The 18,527-nt window shown below is 43.1% G+C and overlaps 1 protein-coding gene across 1 annotated transcript in view; it reads left to right on the top strand.

The window, feature by feature from the left end:
- Positions 1 to 18,527, top strand: part of SND1 (staphylococcal nuclease and tudor domain containing 1) — a 412,864-nt gene that overhangs the window by 215,718 nt on the left and 178,619 nt on the right. The window contains exon 13 of the mRNA XM_059933468.1: positions 15,086 to 15,196. Within this exon, the coding sequence (XP_059789451.1) occupies positions 15,086 to 15,196 (111 nt within the window). The remainder of the gene's footprint in view (positions 1 to 15,085; positions 15,197 to 18,527) is intronic.

Raw genomic sequence — 18,527 nt, 5'->3', positions numbered from 1 at the left:
TACCATCTGGCTTTGGCTACTCCACATCACTGAAACAGCCTACCTAGACCAGTGCTTCCCTCAAGGACACTTTTCAGTCCTTACTTTTATTTGATCTCTCTGCGGTATTTAAAACATCACAATCTTTTTTGGACTTTTTTTTTTTTCTCCTTTTCAGTACACCATACTTGACTGAATTTCCTTCTACGACTCTGAATACTTGTCCTCCGTCTACTTTGCTCCTTAAATATTTGCGCTTCCTAAGCTTCTATATCCTTGACCCTCTTCTCCCCTCTGCTCACCCTCCCAGGTGGTCTCATTCATCCCCTGGCTTCAGTTTGCAGGTAGATGCTGCTGATTTACCTGAAATCTGTGTCTCTAGCCTGATTCTTCCTACCAAACTCTGCACCAATATATCCAGCCTTTGACGGGATGACCATCACCACTTAGTTACTGAAGCTCAGTATGGCTGAAACGGAGTTCATGGTCTCCCCTTGAAAAGCTGTTTCTTTAGTCAAATGATCACATCTTGATTGATGGTGCCACCTTTCACTTAGCCTTTTATTCCACAAATCAAAATGTCATCTTTATCACCTGTCTCTCCGTTCCTGATTACCTACAGGTAGATCTCAGCTTCATTTCAGCCTTTCTCTCCTCACTGCCTGCTTTATGCTATCCGTCTTCCTACTGGCCTTACTGTTTCTAGTCCGAATCTCTTCTGATCCATTTTGCACACTACTGTTGCAGTTTGCTTTTTGAAATGAATATGATTGTTCTCCTGCTTAAAGTCTTCATTAATCATCCCACAGCCTTTAGGATTAACACAAACCCATGAGCTGACCCTTGCTTACCTCTCCATGTTTATATTTAATATTCCCTGGCTCTCATCCATTTCTGTTAAAAAATAATAATAATAAAAATAAATAATAAATAAATAAAAGCAAAAACACCTTTTTTTTTTAAAGTCACCTACTTTATTTATTTATTTATTTATTTTTGGCTGTGTTGGGTCTTCGTTTCTGTGCAAGGGCTTTCTCTAGTTGCGGCGAGTGGGGGCCACTCTTAATTGCGGTGCGCAGGCTTCTCACTGTCGCGGCCTCTCTTGTTGCGGAGCACAGGCTCCAGACGCGCAGGCTCAGTAGTTGTGGCTCACGGGCCTAGTTGCTCCGCGGCATATGGGATCTTCCCAGACCAGGGCTCGAACCTGTGTCCCCTGCATTGGCAGGCAGATTCTCAACCACTGCACCACCAGGGAAGCCCAAAACACACCATTCTTGAAGTAAGTTTGCTCTGTGTGCCTGGAACATAGATTTTCCTAGCCAGCTTCCACTCACCCTTTAGCTCTTGACTTCGTAGTGAAACTTTACCTTTGGGACCCAGCCAGACCAAGACCCCAGTTCAGCATCTGTGTATGTCCTTCCTCAGAACCCTGTGCTTGCTTAATTACAAGGTTCACAGCACCTCGAATACTAGGTCACAGATATCTTGCCTTTTAATTCCCAGTAGATAATCCAGGAAGGTGGGAGAGCGGGGTCGGGGCATGGAAGCAGACCATATAGGTTCTTGTGGGCCATTGCAAGTATTTGGCTTTGACTTTGAATGAGACAGGAGACACTGAAGAGTTTTGAGCAGAGGAGTGATGGCGAGATCTGTGGACTTTAATCTTAAAAGGATTATTCTGGCTGAGAATTATTATGCTAGTTGAGAATGGAGTTTAGAATCTTTGGTGCCTTCCTCTCTTATTGACATTGTTTTTAACTTTTTAAAACTTGGTTTTGAAGTGATTATAGATTCAAACAAGGGTCCATCCCATGTACCCTTTACCCGCCCCCGCGCACCGGTGGTTATGTCTTACACAATTATAGAACAATATCAAAACCAGGAAATTTGGCATTGGAACAGTGTGTGTGTATAGGTCTGTGCCATTTTATCACATGTGTAGATTCATATAACCACCACCACAATCAAGACTGACAGCTATTCAGTCATCGCAAAGATCTCTTTTGTGCTACCCCTCCTAAGCCTTTCCCCTCCCACTGTCAGTGACAAACACTAGGCTGTTTTCCATCTGTAATTTTGAGGTCCCTCTGAGTTGCTGCATGTATCAATAGCTTTTCCAGTGTGTGTATGGAAACTGGAGGTGGGCTGACTTGGTGGAAGGGAGCCTGTTTTATGACTTGAGACCTGAGTTCTAGTTCAGTTCAGTCACTAAATGATATTTTATGTCTCTGGGTCTCAGATTAGCCACCTGTAAGATGAGGAAATTGGAGTAAAACACTAAGATCTTTTCAGCTCTAAACTCCATGATCATAACGAATGAAGTCTTTGTGATTTTTTTTTTCCTGTCATAATGAGGTCCACTTTTCTTGTTAATACTTACTCTTCAATAATCTATAGTCTTTTGTATGTTGTTAAGCTCAGAAGGACTACCCAAACATCTCATAATTGTTTTATTGACATATTGCTGCTACTTACATTTCTCAGGTATAAACTTGATAGGCCAAAGTAGTACTTGGCGAACCATGTAAATGTGAAGATGATTCTTTGATTTTTCCCTATTTTCAGTGATAAGATGCAGAAGTAGGATTCCAGCTCTCCATAACCTAGTGAGCCTCAGAGATACAAGAAACATGATAAATTGCTGTTAAGTGTCGATTCTATTCTTGAATCAGTTCCTTGAACACATTTCTACTAATGAGGTCTGTCGGTTTCTTGCTGTTGATAAAAGTTCTTAGCCAAAATAGAAGGTACTAGACAGTAAAGAACCCGCTGGACTTGAGTTTCACTGGTAGAAAATATACTGTATATTTCTTATTTGTTGATCATTCCCTCCTCTTTTTTATATTCCATAGCATTTGGGTGTAATACATTAAATCTTAAAGACATGGTGGGCATTAAAGAGTTGAAGAATCCTCTTAAGTTTGCCCAGCAGCCTGGCCTCCCAGCATTTACCACCATAGTGTGTGCAGAGGGGAGAGGGCACTTACAGCCCCTAGTGGAAGGACTGGAAGAAATTGTACCCGTGGCCACAGTGCTCCACCAACCACAACCAGAAATGTGTATAAACCCTAAGATCTGTTCAATACTTATTGAAATGATATGTAATCTAGTTGGCCTTGAATATTATAAGCTAGTGCTATATAAAGATATATAAGACTATTGATCAGTAAATCCTAGCTCCCTTTAAAAATTACATTAGAATGTATCTGAGCTGGAATGTATTGTGTAGAGCATTTAGATCTACGCTCTCATTTTATAGATACAGAAACTGGTGCAGGCTTAGCTCCTTTGCAAGAGTTTAAACGGCCAGAGCACTGGAGTAAGAACCCAGATCCTCTGCCCTGAATCACGGCTCTGTGCCGTGAGTTCTTTATGAAACGAGCTCATAATTGCTCTCTATGGAGAGAGGAAGTGTGGGAAACATTAAGTGGCTTTCACTATTGAAGAATAAATATAAATGCTGTGTGTAACTTCTCTCTTTTGTTGGATGAAGGAGAACTGGATAAACATTTATTCTTAATATTTCTGTTTTACCATATTCATCTGTTATTATTGTGTCATTCGGTCTCTTCACTCATTCTTTATAACTTAGATGAGGATTTTTTTTCCCTATTAAAGTGTTGATATTAGATGTGATAATTAGACCCTCCTTTTTAGAATTAACTCTGCCACACTGTGAATGTCTTTTTTTTAGAAAGTTGTTTATAATCACCTCTAATCCCTGTACGTGAATATAGTAGTATCTTTGTAAAAACATAGATACATATTTTCTTGACTTTTAGAAATTTACCTTTCACATATTCCACACTTTAATATGTCCATAGATATTCCTAAACCATTGTTCACTTGGAAAGGGAGAAGGTAATTGCCTCTTACATCCAGTGTTTTAACATGTGACTATTTGGCTTTCAAACACATATGTAAAGACCATATTATGCACAAAAGTACAGAGTGACTATGGTCAGCTTGTGTAGCAGGAGCTCTCATAGGTCAGTGACTTGATTCAGGAGTCAGGGTGATGGTAGGGGACTCTACAAACTGTCAGTTCATTACTCCACCATTACTGAGGGAGAGAAGTTGAAGGAGGTTTTCACCTCACACTGCTGTTCTGTAAAATGTTAGTTTCTCAAAGGAAAGAGGAGCAGAGAAAAGGGATGAAGAAAACATGCTTATGCCTACAGTCAGCATTTATACCTTGTGTTGGAACATAGAGAAGGAAAAGAAGTCCTCTGAATCCCCAGAAGGCAAGCAAATTATTATAATTAAATGTTTAATGAATATTTTAGATAGGATTATTAGTATTAGAGTGATCAAATTTATTATATGATGTGGATGGTTTATTTTTAATGTGTTGATAAATTTTTAATGTATTAAGAGCGTCTTGGATAATTCATGTGCACAATATATTTATTCCTATTTTACAGAATTTTAAAAGGACAGCAGCATAATAAAGGGAAATAGGCTGAGAATCAGAAGGCTGTCAGATGCCCATTGTGATGGTGTCTGTCTGTGTTACTTTAGACAACTCATTTAACAATTTTCAGGGTTTCTCTCTGGGTCTGTCTTCATCTATGTATGGAGGTTTTTGGATTAGTGTATCTCTCCAGACTCTTTTTGCTCAAATTCTATGACTCAGTCAGTTATTACTTTGTTTGCATCCAACTGCCCACAGGACCCCCTGGGAACTCTGAGAGTGCAATCAATCAGCTAGCCAATAAATATTTATTGAGTGCCTACTAAGTGTGTGGCTCTTTTTGGACCAATAGGGAATATGATCTGGTTAGGAAGACAAGATATGCACACAAAGGAAGATAATAATCTGCAGCAGTAAAAGATAAGTGCCAAACAAATGGCCCAGCCAGAGGAATTGAGATGGGGGACTGCCATGCTTGACTGGTTAGATTAAAGCAGGAGGTTGAAAGGCATTTAATAGAATAAGGTTAGAGAAGTATATGAGAGCTCCCTAGTAGAATGCCTCTTTAATAGTCTGTTACCTGTAGTTTATGGCATTGTAGTCAAAAGAGAACTGGATTTGAAATGTTTATTTATTTATTTTTGCCAACAAAGCAAAAGACGTTGGGAAGGGGCGCCTGGGCACAGAGCTGCAGGGTAAGGGAACCCGCGAGGACTGCTCTGCCACGTGGCTTGCAGTCTCAGGGTTTATGGTAATGGGGTTAGTTTCGGGGTTGTCTCTGGCCAATCATCTTGCTTTGCCCATGTTTGGTCTGACTCAGTGTCCTCCCTGGTGGCGCGCACATCCTTCAGCCAAGATGGATTGCAGCATGAGGGTTTCTGGGAGGTTAGCAGGAAATATCCTCTCCTCCCTCCTCCTTTCCACCCCTCCTGGTTAGTTTTCAATGACGGTACTGCATCCTTCATCGGGATCTCCTATTATGAGACAACTCAGGCAAGTGGTTATCATTGGGCCTGGCCAAGGCAGGCAGTTTCGGTCAGCGGTTCCCTAACAGTGTCAGCATTATGTGATATAACAAATTGATTCTAAATTAAGGTTTTTTTAACCTTGGATTTGAAATTTTTAAAAATCTGGCTTCTAATTGTGACTCTGCCACTTACTAACAGGATTACTTGTAGCAAGCTTGGAACTGGTTACTTTTTTTTTTTTTTTTTTTAAGAAATACATGCATACTAACTCTGTATTACTATAGGAGGATTGGGTTAATGTGTGTTAAAAAGCCTGTCCTATAGTAGACACCCAGTAGATGTTCATTAAATCTGGAATCATTATCGGAAAATTTCAAACAAGGTTTCTGTGATTGTGGTAGACTGGAGAATGAAGATTAAGAGGATTCAGCTGACAGTGCTCAGGATTGGTCAGCTTTGCTAGGAGGCCAGGTAGGGGGAGGCTGCAGTCCAGGTGAGAAGTAGTGGGGGCCGCAGCTGAGTTAGAGAGAAAGAACAGATTATAAAACAGTCGTGGGAGAAGCATTGGTGACTTGAATTCAAAATTTGGACAACTAATTTTATCTGGGAATGAGTAGAGATGTCAGGCCTAGGTGACTGGGAATATGATGGTCCCACAATTAGAGATGTTAGGAGAATGAGCTGATTTGGTGGATTTCAGAAAAGCTTAATCTGGGGAAGTGAGCTTTATTTTTGAAATGCTGAGTTTTACTTGGTGATGAGTCATGCAAATTCACATGTCCTGCAAATAGTTTGAAATGTAAATGCATGGCATATTTAGCAATGAGTGGACCAGTTTGGATTGGCAGTGCATATTTGTTAGACAGCCTACTTCAAGCTAAATACAGTATTTAATTATCTTAATTGTTTTTGAGGGATCTGGTTGTCTCCTGGGAAACAAAGATGGTTGGTTGTCCAATAGAGGGAGTGTCACTTTGGGTGTATACCCCATGTTCTGTCCTGTAGTAGAGGGAGATTCAAGTTAGTCCATGAAGTTTCTGCCTATGAAACAGACATTTTTTTTCTTGTCTTATTTTGAGAGTTGGAGATTGGGGTAAATATTTGAAGTGGCATTGTTTTATTGCTGCTTACATTTAATATGCCCCTCATACCGCAACCAAGGTTCATCATTGGCCTAACCTCCTCTGATATTTTGCTGACTTGGAAGTACGGCGATACTCAGAGAGGAGCTGGCATAATAGAGTATAATACCACGTTTTCCTTGTCTTATAAAGCCATAACCAGGATATTGCCGAATGAATGGAGTTGTCATGTAAGAGCTGGCAATAAGATTACAGTACTGCAGAAATCCTGGGGGCAGAATAAAATTTAGTATTTAGTATGCATAACTATTTGGTGTTATGCTTCTTCCCCTTCCTTTTTAAAATTGTTTTGACCCATATTTTCAACTATTCTCTTCCCCAGCCAGAATTAGGGAATGAATTAGGTGTTCAATTCTACTGCTTCCAAGTATATTTCTATCTTATTTTCTGTCAGTTTTTTCAGGAGATCAGGGTAGGGGTGCCCTCGTGTAGGGCTTGAGTGGGAATAGGGTAATGGGGGTGACTGGGCTCAGACACAGCTTGGAGCAGAGACATAGCTGTTCTTGACAGGTCGAGTGAGAAGTCACATCTCTTCATCACCCACTTTTTTACACCCTGCTCCCTAGATATCTTTGCTTTTATTTCTTTTCTTCCCAAACTGAAGAGTGCTCTTGGTGATCGGTGGGCTGTGGCCTCTGCAGCTGGTGAGGCTTTTGTCTGTGCTCAGGGGTAAGCCTACTATTAATACCGAAGCTTGGATGGATGTTTGTGTTGGGGATTCAAGGATTTCTCTTACTACAAAGCAGTAATTTTTTTGTGGAATGATTTTTTTTTTTCCTTTCCCCTTTCTCTCCCCTCTCCCCTCCCTCGTTCCTCCTTTCTTTCCTTTCTTCATTTCTGCAGGTCTTGTTTATGGGTCTCCTTTGGTTTCATTTTAACCATGTATCCTGTTGGATTCTTCCAGCTGGACTTAGTCCATATCAGTCTGCATTGGTTTCTTTCCATCCCCCTCTCCATGAGGGAGAATGAGTAGGATTTATGAAAGTACAAAGACAGAGTCCTTGTTCTGAAGAGTTCTTGATTTTCATAATCTCAAATCCAGTCTCTAGAAAATGCTCTCATTGGTAGAACAGTTGTGTTTAGAACCTGTATATATTCCGAATGCTCATTAAATATGAGCTACTTATTGAAGAGTATTTTGTTTGAAAGGGTGCCTTTTTGCTTGATTAGCTTCTAAGGCTCTTCAGATCAGTCCATTCCATACTTGCCTGTTCTTGAGTCCGGCTTTCTGGGGTCATGCTTCTTTGTGGGTCATGCCGTGTTTCATGTTCCATATAACCACAGCTGGGTTGGTGGGTTGACAAAAGCAGTCACCTTTGGCTCTGTGTCTGGAGTGAGTATGTCCTGCCCTAAGACTTTTAATCACTGCTTTTTCTCCCTCATTTCACTGTAGTTTCTAAAGCCTGGGTAGGGACATGGAGGCTTTTGAATCTTCTTCGTTGTTCTTGATCTGTGTTATGAGTTCTAGGAACGTCTCTAGCCACCGTTCGGATCCTCTGGTGACTATCCTGGTGACAGGACTTGTTAAACAGAATATGGAGCCATTAAGAGTAAAAAGATCCAAAAAAATCTATTTTAGTTATTTTTAGAATTAACATTAGTTCAAGGGGTGAGTGAAAAAATAGGGAAGATGGTGGGAGAGAGATTTGGGGAATCTGTAAAGCATGTCTTGCCACCTCAGATGTTTCTAATTATTGATGCTTCTAAAACAGAATCTCCTGTCTACATATGCTGCTTGGTTATGTGGGAAGTGCCTCCTGGATGTATTTTAAGGAAAAAAAAAAAAAAAAATGGAAAACTCATTGTTCCAGATTCTTGGGAATTCAATCTAAGGTTGGAGGATAAAAGACACTGGGTGGGAGAGGCAAAGTGCGACCCTTGGAGACGCTGTCACACTAGCTTGTGGCAGCTCCCTGTTGCTCTGTTGGGCTTTTTCCTAGTTTGAGGCCTGGGGAAAAAACAGTAGTCAGTAAAGATACTTGTTCACTGCCCATTGTCGTAGATCCCTCTCATCTAGAACTCTACTTTCACCCTTTACAGTCTTATTTTATCAGCCTATAAAAGCCAAGTCTATATCAAGCTTGAAATTGCCAGGTTCTTGCCTGGTGAGGGTATTAGAGGTCTGTGTGTGAACTTGTAGAGAGGATCAGAGGGGAACCTGGCCTTGGGGCCTGGTAGCCATTAATCATTTTCCCCACTTCTTTGCCCTCTTAGACTGAGAGCCCATGTTTTCTGTGTATATGAGTAAAGGTGGCCCTAATATTCTGAAGAAGATAGCTGTCCAGTCCTCCTCGCTTTCTGCCTCATTACCGAATCTTGTGGTGGTCTCTCCCTCCTTCCTTGTCTCTGACTTATTTGCAAAGAAAGACATCAGACCCCCATAGGTTCCCTGTGGTTCAGCCCCACAGAAGCACATTCCTATATAGCCGAGACATGAGATGAGCCATCTGATACGTTAGGAATTAATATGGGAACACTGTCAGCCAGAGCTCTCCATCTCAGCACTTTTGAGGAAGCCTGTCCTTGTCTTGAAGGTCCAGCCAATGTGGAAACAAAGCAGAGGCAGTTTCCCAGCATAAGATACTGGAGTCTTTGAGGGTCTTGGGTGACAGAGGCCCTGGCTACATGCCTGATGTCTTGTTGGATCACGTTCGCACAGGGAATAGCCGTGGGGTGCATTTTATGCTCAGCTTATGAAATTTGACCCACAGGGCCTTGAAGTTATTGTAGAGAAGTCTTGGGGAATGCGTGTATGTGTGTGTGCATGTATGCGCACACGTGAGATAGGTACCTCTGCTAGAGATGATGTGACCGTTATAAATGAATTGAGCTGTTACATATCTTCCAACCATTTCCTTTAGCCTTGACTCAAATATAGTGTAAAGGCATTTCTTTATGGGCTTACTTTATTCTGAATATGTGTCCACGTGTTTGTTTGCCTTAAGGAAATACTCTGCTTTGTAATCTCCATGGACATCTACTTCAGTGACTGATAAAATGTTGATGGTGTTAAAGTGGAAAATGTTTAGTTCAAATAGCTAGAGATCTATGAGCCAGAGCCATTGAGAGTTATCTGTTATCCTTACTCAGATGGAGAATGAAGTATGTGTGTGTGTGTGTGTGTGTGTGTGCACGCCTGTGTGTATTCCAGTGTTATGCCTTATGTCCACTCTTGAAATATTCTTATCCATTTACCCCAGGTTCTCTTGACAAGTAGCGTATACCCTTTAAATTAGCTCTACTGTTAGAACCAGACTGTGGAAGTCAAAGAATGTGTGAGACACTGTATGTGTGTATGTAGAGAAGATTATTCATGTAAGGAAAAGAATTAAGGATAATGGAAGGCAGGCTTTCCACTGTCAGAAGGGATGTATAAATATGGAAAGGAAGAAAACTACACGAGCCCTGTAGTGTTGGAATGGGGTTTTAGTACCTTTGTGAACTCATGGTGTGTTGGTTCAGGTTCTCCAAAAAGCTGATGCCAAGACAGGATTAAACGGACAAGAGGTTAATTGGAGAAAATTGAGGGAAAATGGGAAGGGAGCTGGAGGAGGCTGTGAAAGCCTAACCTCTGTGGAAAAGGGAGGGATGGAAGGTTGAATTGGAAAAACCTAAGCTGGGGCTGTGGGCAGTTGTAAGAGCTTCAACAAAGGTGATAAGGAGTCCTCAAAACCAAAGCTGCGTGTCAGAGGAGCCCCAGGTCTCTCAGCAATAGGCCTGCCTTAGTATTTCCACTGCACCTAGTCATTGGCTAGAAGCAGCTGGTGGGAAGCATAGCCTTGGCAGAAAGAGTGATGGGTTTCAGAGCATAGCAGCTGGGGCTGTCAGTCAATTATGCTTCCTGCAGTCAGAGATCCGAGAGGCACATTTTCATGACTGCCACACATGGTTTTCAATAGTTATAGATATAGAAATAAACGTATGGAGATAAAAATGTAAATGTGGACTACTTGGATAAATGGCTAATTTCGGAGCTGCAGAAAACAGTGGAAGACGAGCCTGGAACGCATTGTGCCCGAAAGCAAGGAAGTGCTCAGAGAATGACAGGACACAGGAGCCAGCTTGACTTGGCTCCCACTGGCCAAATTGGGAAAAATTTCAGCATCAGAATAAAAAATGATGGTAGTGGATTATATGACCCTTTAAATAAAATATTTCATGGCAGTATACCTATACAAATCAATAAATGAATAACTTGGGAGTTTGATGAAAATTACATAGTTCAAAGTGTCTCTTTTCAGTATCTGTTATAAAGAGGAAGAAAGTAACTTTACAGTAGAGAAGCCTGGTAGACACTACCCGAATCAAGTGATCAAAATGAACATTATCTGTAAATTACACATCGTTTCAAAGGAGGCCATGGGAACAACACAGCATCACTTCTGTGACATTCCTGCCGAAGATTCATAACTTGCCTCTGATCATAGAGACATCAGACCGGCCAAAATTCCTGGCCTATACTCTTGAAAAGTTTCAAGGTTGTGGTAGACTAATCATGGTAGACTGTTCCAGGCGGAGGAGATAGGACAACAAAATGCAACACCTGATTCTGAGCTAGATCTGGTTTCCCCTAAGTTCTCTATTGGAACAGTTGGCAACATTTGAGTAGGGTTGTGGGTTAGATGGCAGTAATGTGTCCATACTGATATCCTGGCTCAAGTCATTATTTTCTGATTATGTCGGAAAATGTCCTGGTTTGTAGGAAATGCACACTAAGGGTTTTGGGGATGGTGGTATAACAGGTCATTTACTCTCAAACGAATCAAAGGTTGGCATGTTCTTTGTTACTGTATGTGCAATTTTTCTGTAAGATTGTTTTAAAACTACCCCCTCCCCTCCCCTCCCACACTTTTAAGTAATCTAGGTAATTTTAGTCAGTTATCTGATCTATCCATATATTGATTATTACTTCCAATCTTGGGTTTGGGGCGTAGGGATGGGGAAGGCAGGCAAGGTATGATCAGATAATTATAGCCTACTGCGACTGAAATCTACTTTAATCCTGTTCTCATATATGGGCACAGAACACCTTTTCTCCAGGTTGGCAGAATATAGTACCCCATGGTTTCAAAGGTATCTTATGAGAAAGTATGAGCTTTTTGCAACCTGCTTGCTATGGAAATGAGTGGGCGGGGAGGATGTCAACTGCATGGAGATCTTTTGAGAAAGCTTGCAAAGACCCACGTTGCTTGTGTTTTTATCAGGAACATCTGATCTTGACTAGTGGAAACGGCTCACTTCTCATATAACCTAAAATTCTCCTTGAGTTTGAAGAAGCATTTGAATCCCAGCACTAATTCTCTTTGTGTTTCTAGCTGATACAGAGAGAGATGATTTCCTCTTAGACCTCCACTCCAAGGTTGTTAGGTCGGTCCCTTTTTGTATGCTGATTGTGAATTATCCATTCAAGCCAGACATGTATAATGAGAGTAGAATTACTGATACACTCAAGAAAGCAGAACTTATAAATTTGTCTAAAGCAGCATAATGTCATGGCACATAATTTAATGTTCTCTTTTCTTACTGGGCAACTAATCAATACACTGGTGTTAAGTTCTGAGCCATCTTTGGCCGGGGGAGGTCTCCTGACCTTCCATTAGTGGCCAAAAGAAATGAATGAGAGAGTCAAGTACATGGATCTAGGCTAATTCCATTTTAGTTGTCTCCCTTTCATTCTCTCTCTCTTTTTTTTTTTAAATTTATCTATTTTATTTATTTTATTTTTGGCTGCATTGGGTCTTTGTTGCTGCACGCGGGCTTTCTCTAGTTGCAGCGAGCGGGGGCTTCTCTTGCTGCGGAGGACGGACTCTAGGCGCACGGGCTTCAGTAGTTGTGGCACGTGGGCTCAGTAGTTGTGGCTTGCGGGCTCTAGAGTGTAGGCTCAGTAGTTGTGGCACACGGGCTTAGTTGCTCCACGACATGTGGGATCTTCCCGGACCAGGGCTTGAACCCCTGCATTGGCAGGAGGATTCTTACCCACTGTGCCACCAGGGAAGCCCCCTTTCATTCTCTTTAAATACAAGTCGTAGATAATGGAGAGGAGAATAACAAAAGCTGGGAAGGCATGTAGAAAGCTTTTGTCCTTACTTCTATGCTGGGCAAGCTTGGCTAATAAATGCTTAGGATAAGAAATAATGTTCCAGTGCTGTATTTCCAAAACGATCAGATGTTTTTCTCATACTTGGGTACAGAGCAAGAAAGACACAGCCCTTGCCCTCTCAGACCCCGTAATTTCAAATTGGAAGATAGATGATGAATTGATTGTAATATGCTGTGATGTCACAGGGGAGCACACACCAAGAAGAAAGTACATGTGGTGTGATTCTCACATGCCTGGCTCATAGGAGGGGCCCCATAATGATGTCTGTCATTGTTTCCTGTGTTTTTACTCTCCATGCTGCTGAGTACTAGCATCGCAACCATTCTTCCAGGAGAAGTCTGTATTTAGGGAAAAGAAGCTAAGGGAATATGGCTCACACTGAAGCTTTGGAGAGAAGGGAGGGAAGGTGGTGGGCAGGTTGTGGAGTTTAGAATCTGAGGCCCTAACTGGTTTGTAGACATTTGCTGGCAGGATCCGGAGGGCGAGAACCCTGCAGGAGAGGGAAGGGTTGTGCCCTTGGTTCTCTGCTGGCCACACAGGAACTCAGTTCAATACTGTGAATTGATTGGAGCAGAATTAACCAGGGTGGATCATTAAACATTTGTGCTATTTTGCTTAGTATTCTCTAGCTTATCATATAGAAGCTTATTTGTGTGAATTCTCCCTCTTCTGCCCTGTCATTCCAACTTTCTCCTCCAGACCCCACATATTGACTGTAAAATGTCAATGCACCGTTATTCCAAATGCACTAGTACCAAACGTGTCTTTGTTCTTCTGGCATTTCCAATCACTAAGCCGTCTCAACCTGTCACAGGTGGTCTCGTCCCCATCTTCTCTCTGGCCTCTTGGTGGGCGGAGCCTCTCTCCTGCCCTTTCGGGCCTTTGGTGACACCCTTAGTTAAATTCTCCCCATACAGCATCATCTACAGCTGCTGATTTGGGGCTGCTGGCATTCTCCACACTGCCAAACCCAGCTCTGTGATAATGACAGCGTTTGCCAGCACGCTTATGCGGTGACTCAGGAGACAGGGTGGCCAGCAAAGCAGCCTCTTTGTGGGGGTGGATTTTGAGAAGTGCTAATTCCGTGGCAGTTTGGAGATATTAATATCGTGCTGGCAGTAGATAAGCAGGCAGCAGAGGGGCACATAATGAGAAGAGAATCAGCCACAGCATCTTTTCCTCCTTTATCTACCCGCACATATCCCCCCGCCCCTTTTTTTAAAGTAAATCCCTGGGTTTTGATGAAGAGAACCCTTAAGTGGCTTAAACGTGCCTATAGACTGCTTAGCCCGGCTAACTGCATCCCCACAGTCTGAGAGTCTATAAGAACCACTAGAGTTAACTGCATTCCCCAGCGACACTAAGTCGTAGCATATGGTACAGTAGCCTATTGCTTACCGTCCCTCCTCCCTAAAGGGCAGCTCACCAGATGGTCTGAGTGGGGCCTTTGGTGTAATTACGACAGACACAAAGAAAGACATAACCGCCGGTCTCCCCCAGTGATATTATGCCTCTTGTTTTGCAGTATTTGGCTACAGGTAACTTTTGAAAATTTGTTTTCGCAGTTTCATTTCTGCCCATCACAGGTCCCTTTCCAGGTTGGGGAGGAACCATGCATATATGCTTCGTTAGTTGTCTGAGCGCCATTTCCAGTGTACTCTTCTGAGTAGATGGAAGCCACTCACAGTGGCCCCACTTTCTTATTCTAGTGAAGAAAAGATTCAGCATGTTGGAGAAATTTTTTTGAAGCAGGATTCAATCTGAATATCCTGTGGTTCTAAAAGGACTGTTGGGAGTATTGCTCCAAAGCTGGTCATCACAGGGTTTATACTTTTTACTTTGTTTCCATGCAATTGTTTTAAAGATCTTTCATTCCACCCCAATGCCTCCCCCTCCCCCTCCCCCCTCCCCAATTCCTTCCTAGCCTCACTTCCTCCAAGCCCCCTTTGGGTTGAGGGGAGAGCCAGTGTTGGGAGTTCTGATGAGAAGAGACGCACTTTGAGTGTTGCGTGAAACCAGTGTTCCCAACATTGCCAAACTGGAACATGGTATTTTCTAGTTCCAGTATAGGCTAGAAAGGAGATTTTGAGAAATTTAGGTCATGCTTTTATGTGCTTTGTTTTTTTTATCTGCATGCCTGATATTTTAGAGCAGACTTTTCTTGAGGGTAGTGGCTTGTTTATAACATTCTGTAAATAGCCCTGCGTAATGTGGGCTTTTTACAGATATTTTCTGCCAGGTTTTATGTATGGATTGATATAGCATCTGACTGTACTAACCAGAAAAATGCTGAGCCAGGGGACTTGGTTATTCCTCCTTTTTATTTGGATTTCTAGCTTAGCAACTCATTGGTCTTGAAATCCTTGGCTTCTCCCTCCCTCTGCCAGGATGCGTTAAGACCTCCAGGTGCTAACTTATTATTGCTGTTGACTGAGCCCCACATGCACCTCGAGTGCTCACTGACCTATCTTTTCTGTTGCAGAAACATTGCCGAGGCCCTTGTCAGCAAAGGTCTGGCCACGGTGATCAGATACCGGCAGGATGACGATCAGCGGTCCTCTCACTATGATGAACTGCTCGCCGCCGAGGCCAGGTGAGATGCATAATTTAAATTAAAGTGAACGCCTTGGGTCCCAGGGCCCCACTTTTTTCTTTCCCACTATCCTGCCCATCCCTGAGCAGAATGCGACAGAAAACAACATGCTGAGAAAGCTTGTATTCTTTTATTATTCCAGCTTTTCCCCATCAAAAGAAAAGGGACCTCACTTCAAACTCGCAATCTAACCTTGGTTAAACACGCTTGGGCCTCTATTTTTTTTAATCTGCAAAATTTAAGCATATATTAGATATGATCTTCCTAGTAGATGCCGTAAAATGAACGACAGATGAGAAACTTCTACGTGGAATATTTTTATCTCCACCATCCTTTCCTTCCCTGGGACAAACAGTGGAACCCTGCTTACTGTGCAGGACGTTTGCCTCGGGTTCTTCCCTCCAGAGGCCTCTGCTCCCCGGCCCCTCCCATTTGTCACCTCTAGACCTTTTGTCATGTACAAAGGAAATGAAAACATTTATTAGGAAATGAGTTTGCGTTTCACACTTCTGACAGCTGGCAGGAGAGCATTTGTGAGAAGCCCTGTGACATTTTCCTTTTGTCCTTCATCCCCGTGGCTGGTTGCCCCAAGGACATGCGTGCTGCTCAGCAATATTTCTTACCAGGAGTTCCTCAAGGCTCTTTCTCACGGGGCCTTCTGTCACTGGGCAGTGCTGGGAACGAAGCGATTCCTCCAGCCTTCCCGGGAAACAGAGCCAGAACTCGGTGATGATCGCTGTTCTGACTCGGAGAGCTTAGCAGACTGCTGGGCTCAACCAAAATATATCCATTGTTTCAAAGTGATTGCAGGCGCTTGCCTCACGCAGACGTTTTTCTGTGACCTAGGACTTAGTTTGTTCTAGAAGTTTGGTAATTGCCAGCTTACGCTCCACGGTAAGAGGAGGAATGAGTTTCAGCACATGCTGTCTATACTTTAGACTTCGTCATTGAGATCACTTCTCTTGCTCTTTGGCCCAGAACATTGCCCTGATACGTGACATTTACCTCTAACATCATGTCACATCCTGATGGATAGGGCATCTGTAGAATGTCACACAGAATGTCAGCTAAGAAAGCAGTCTGTCAGGTTGCTGTGGCTTTTTGGGTTCTTTCCTGTGGGCTTTTCCCAGTAGGACCTGCCTAGGACCTAAGTCTTCAGCACAAAGTTCAGTATCTTTGCTTGAGGCTCATTCATGTCTAGTGTAAAATAATATGATGTATAGTCCAGAACTGGTGTTTCTCTTCAACCCTTTCTCACTTCCTTATTCTTCTCTCCCTGCCTATATTATCACTAAGCCAGCTGGGCTGAAAGAACCCATAGTGGGAAATGTGGCTTCACATCTCTCACTACTGTTTGATGACTTTGCTATTCTAGGAAATGGACAATGATTAGACTGTTCTTTAGGTGGGATTTGGGGGGTGGGGGGTGGGGAGGTTCGTGCTGGGCATGCTCAGTCTGATCTGGTGGCAACTTGGAGAAGCGGTTATGTATTCCCAGTGTAGCAGGAGCACTTAACAATACAGTGGGATCTAGAGTCCCATTTTCTGCCCTGGGTTCACTCTGCCACTGGTGAATGTTTAACTCTGGCAGGCAGGTAAGCATGAAAATAATTTGCCTAGCTGCTCTGGAAAGTGAGGCCACAACAGGCTCTCTTATCATGCTGTTGTGCTACAATGTTTTTAACGAGGATGCAGAGATAGGTGACATTTTTTAGGTTTTAAAAAGAAAACAGCCTTTTTAGTCTGGTACTCATTTTGAGCTGATAGAATGTAACAAGACGCTTGCCTGTTAAAGCAGTGAGCTGCCTGGAGATAATTGTGTCCAGCCACTGCTTTCAGACGGATGGTGGAAAAACTGGCTCCGAAATCATTGCACTGCTGCAGGTAGAGTAAACGGAGAGAAATTAAGCACTTCCCCTGGCCAGGGAGGCATTGCCATGAGGCAGTACACATCTTAGAAAGCTGTAGGAGAAGTGGCCCACATGACCTGCGAACGAGTCCTCCTTGGGAGCGGTGCTGTCCGCAAGCCCCATGCCAACCCCAGCGAGAAAGACCAGAACACCTGCCAGATAGGAATGGTGGCCTTATAGCCATTGAAGACTATTTTCAGTGCAGAATGCACCCCCCTTTTTGGGAAAATGATAGTCAACCTCACCGCAGGAGCACCTCTTCTCTGACACTGCTTTATTTTAGGTCGCCTTCGGTTTGAAGCACTCTGGCCCCTATGAGACATTCCCTGTGGGTTTTTTTTTTTTAATTATGTACGTATGTATGTATGTATGTATGGCTGCGTTGGGTCTTTGTTGCTGCGTGCAGGCTTTCTCTCGTTGTGGCAAACAGGGGCTTCTCTTGCTGCGGAGCACGGACTCTAGGCGCGCGGGCTTCAGTAGTTGTGGCACGTGGGCTCAGTAGTTGTGGCACACGGGCTTAGTTGCTCTGCAGCATGCGGGATCTTCCCGGATCAGGGATCGAACCCGTGTGTCCCCTGCATTGGCAGGCAGATTCTTAACCACTGCGCCACCAGGGAAGTCCTCCCTGTGTTTTTATATGCTGCTTCTGCCCCTTATCCTGCCTGTCTTAGTGAATATGATCTGAGTTTAGGGTTGTTTTCCTCTAGATAGATGAGCTGTATTTTTTTCCAGTTGAACTCGGCCTTGTAATTATTATGCCCCTGTCCGTGTGGTCCCTCCACCTCCCAGCTGAGTGTCCTCTGCAGATCTCATTAGCGAGTTGTTTACTCCTTTCCTTGGACCTGAATAGAACCCCTAAACAAGAATGGCTTTGCTGTTGACCCCAAGTCTTTCGCTGCTTGGACTGTCACTTAACTGTCTTTTGTTTATCATCCTTCAGCCACTTTTTAAACTCCAGTGATTGCGTACTGAACCAAGCCAATTTGAATTAATTTCCCAAGTAAAATTTCTTGAGGTACTGTATCTAATGCTTTAGCAAAGGCCAAATTAATAATATCTGCTGTGTTCATGGCAAGTCAACTCATCCTGGAACTCTTTTGGTCAGTAATAAGTGGGTGAAGGTAACATGGCAAGGCCAGCATTCTCTTGAGTGCCTGCCCACAGGGATGGTGATTCCAAGAGACTTCTTGTCCCTGTCCCCTGGATCCCTGTTGTTCTCTCTGGTTATCACTGGTGATCTCGGCAGTGGTGCCCAGTGCTCTGCCATTGACTTTGCTTTCCAGAGCACTGCTTGGCCATTAATCCTTTAAGAGAACGTTGTAAGCGTTGGGGAAAGGGCAGCCTGTTAAGTCTGTCTTTTCGGGTCAGCCAGCTGCCTGCGCGGGAGTTGATGAGCTTTCTCAGGGCTCTGCAGCCGCTGC

This window comes from Balaenoptera ricei, chromosome 9 (assembly GCF_028023285.1).
Source record: "Balaenoptera ricei isolate mBalRic1 chromosome 9, mBalRic1.hap2, whole genome shotgun sequence".
In the NCBI taxonomy this organism is placed as follows: Eukaryota; Metazoa; Chordata; class Mammalia; order Artiodactyla; family Balaenopteridae; genus Balaenoptera; species Balaenoptera ricei.
This window is presented reverse-complemented; position numbering and strand designations above follow the sequence as displayed.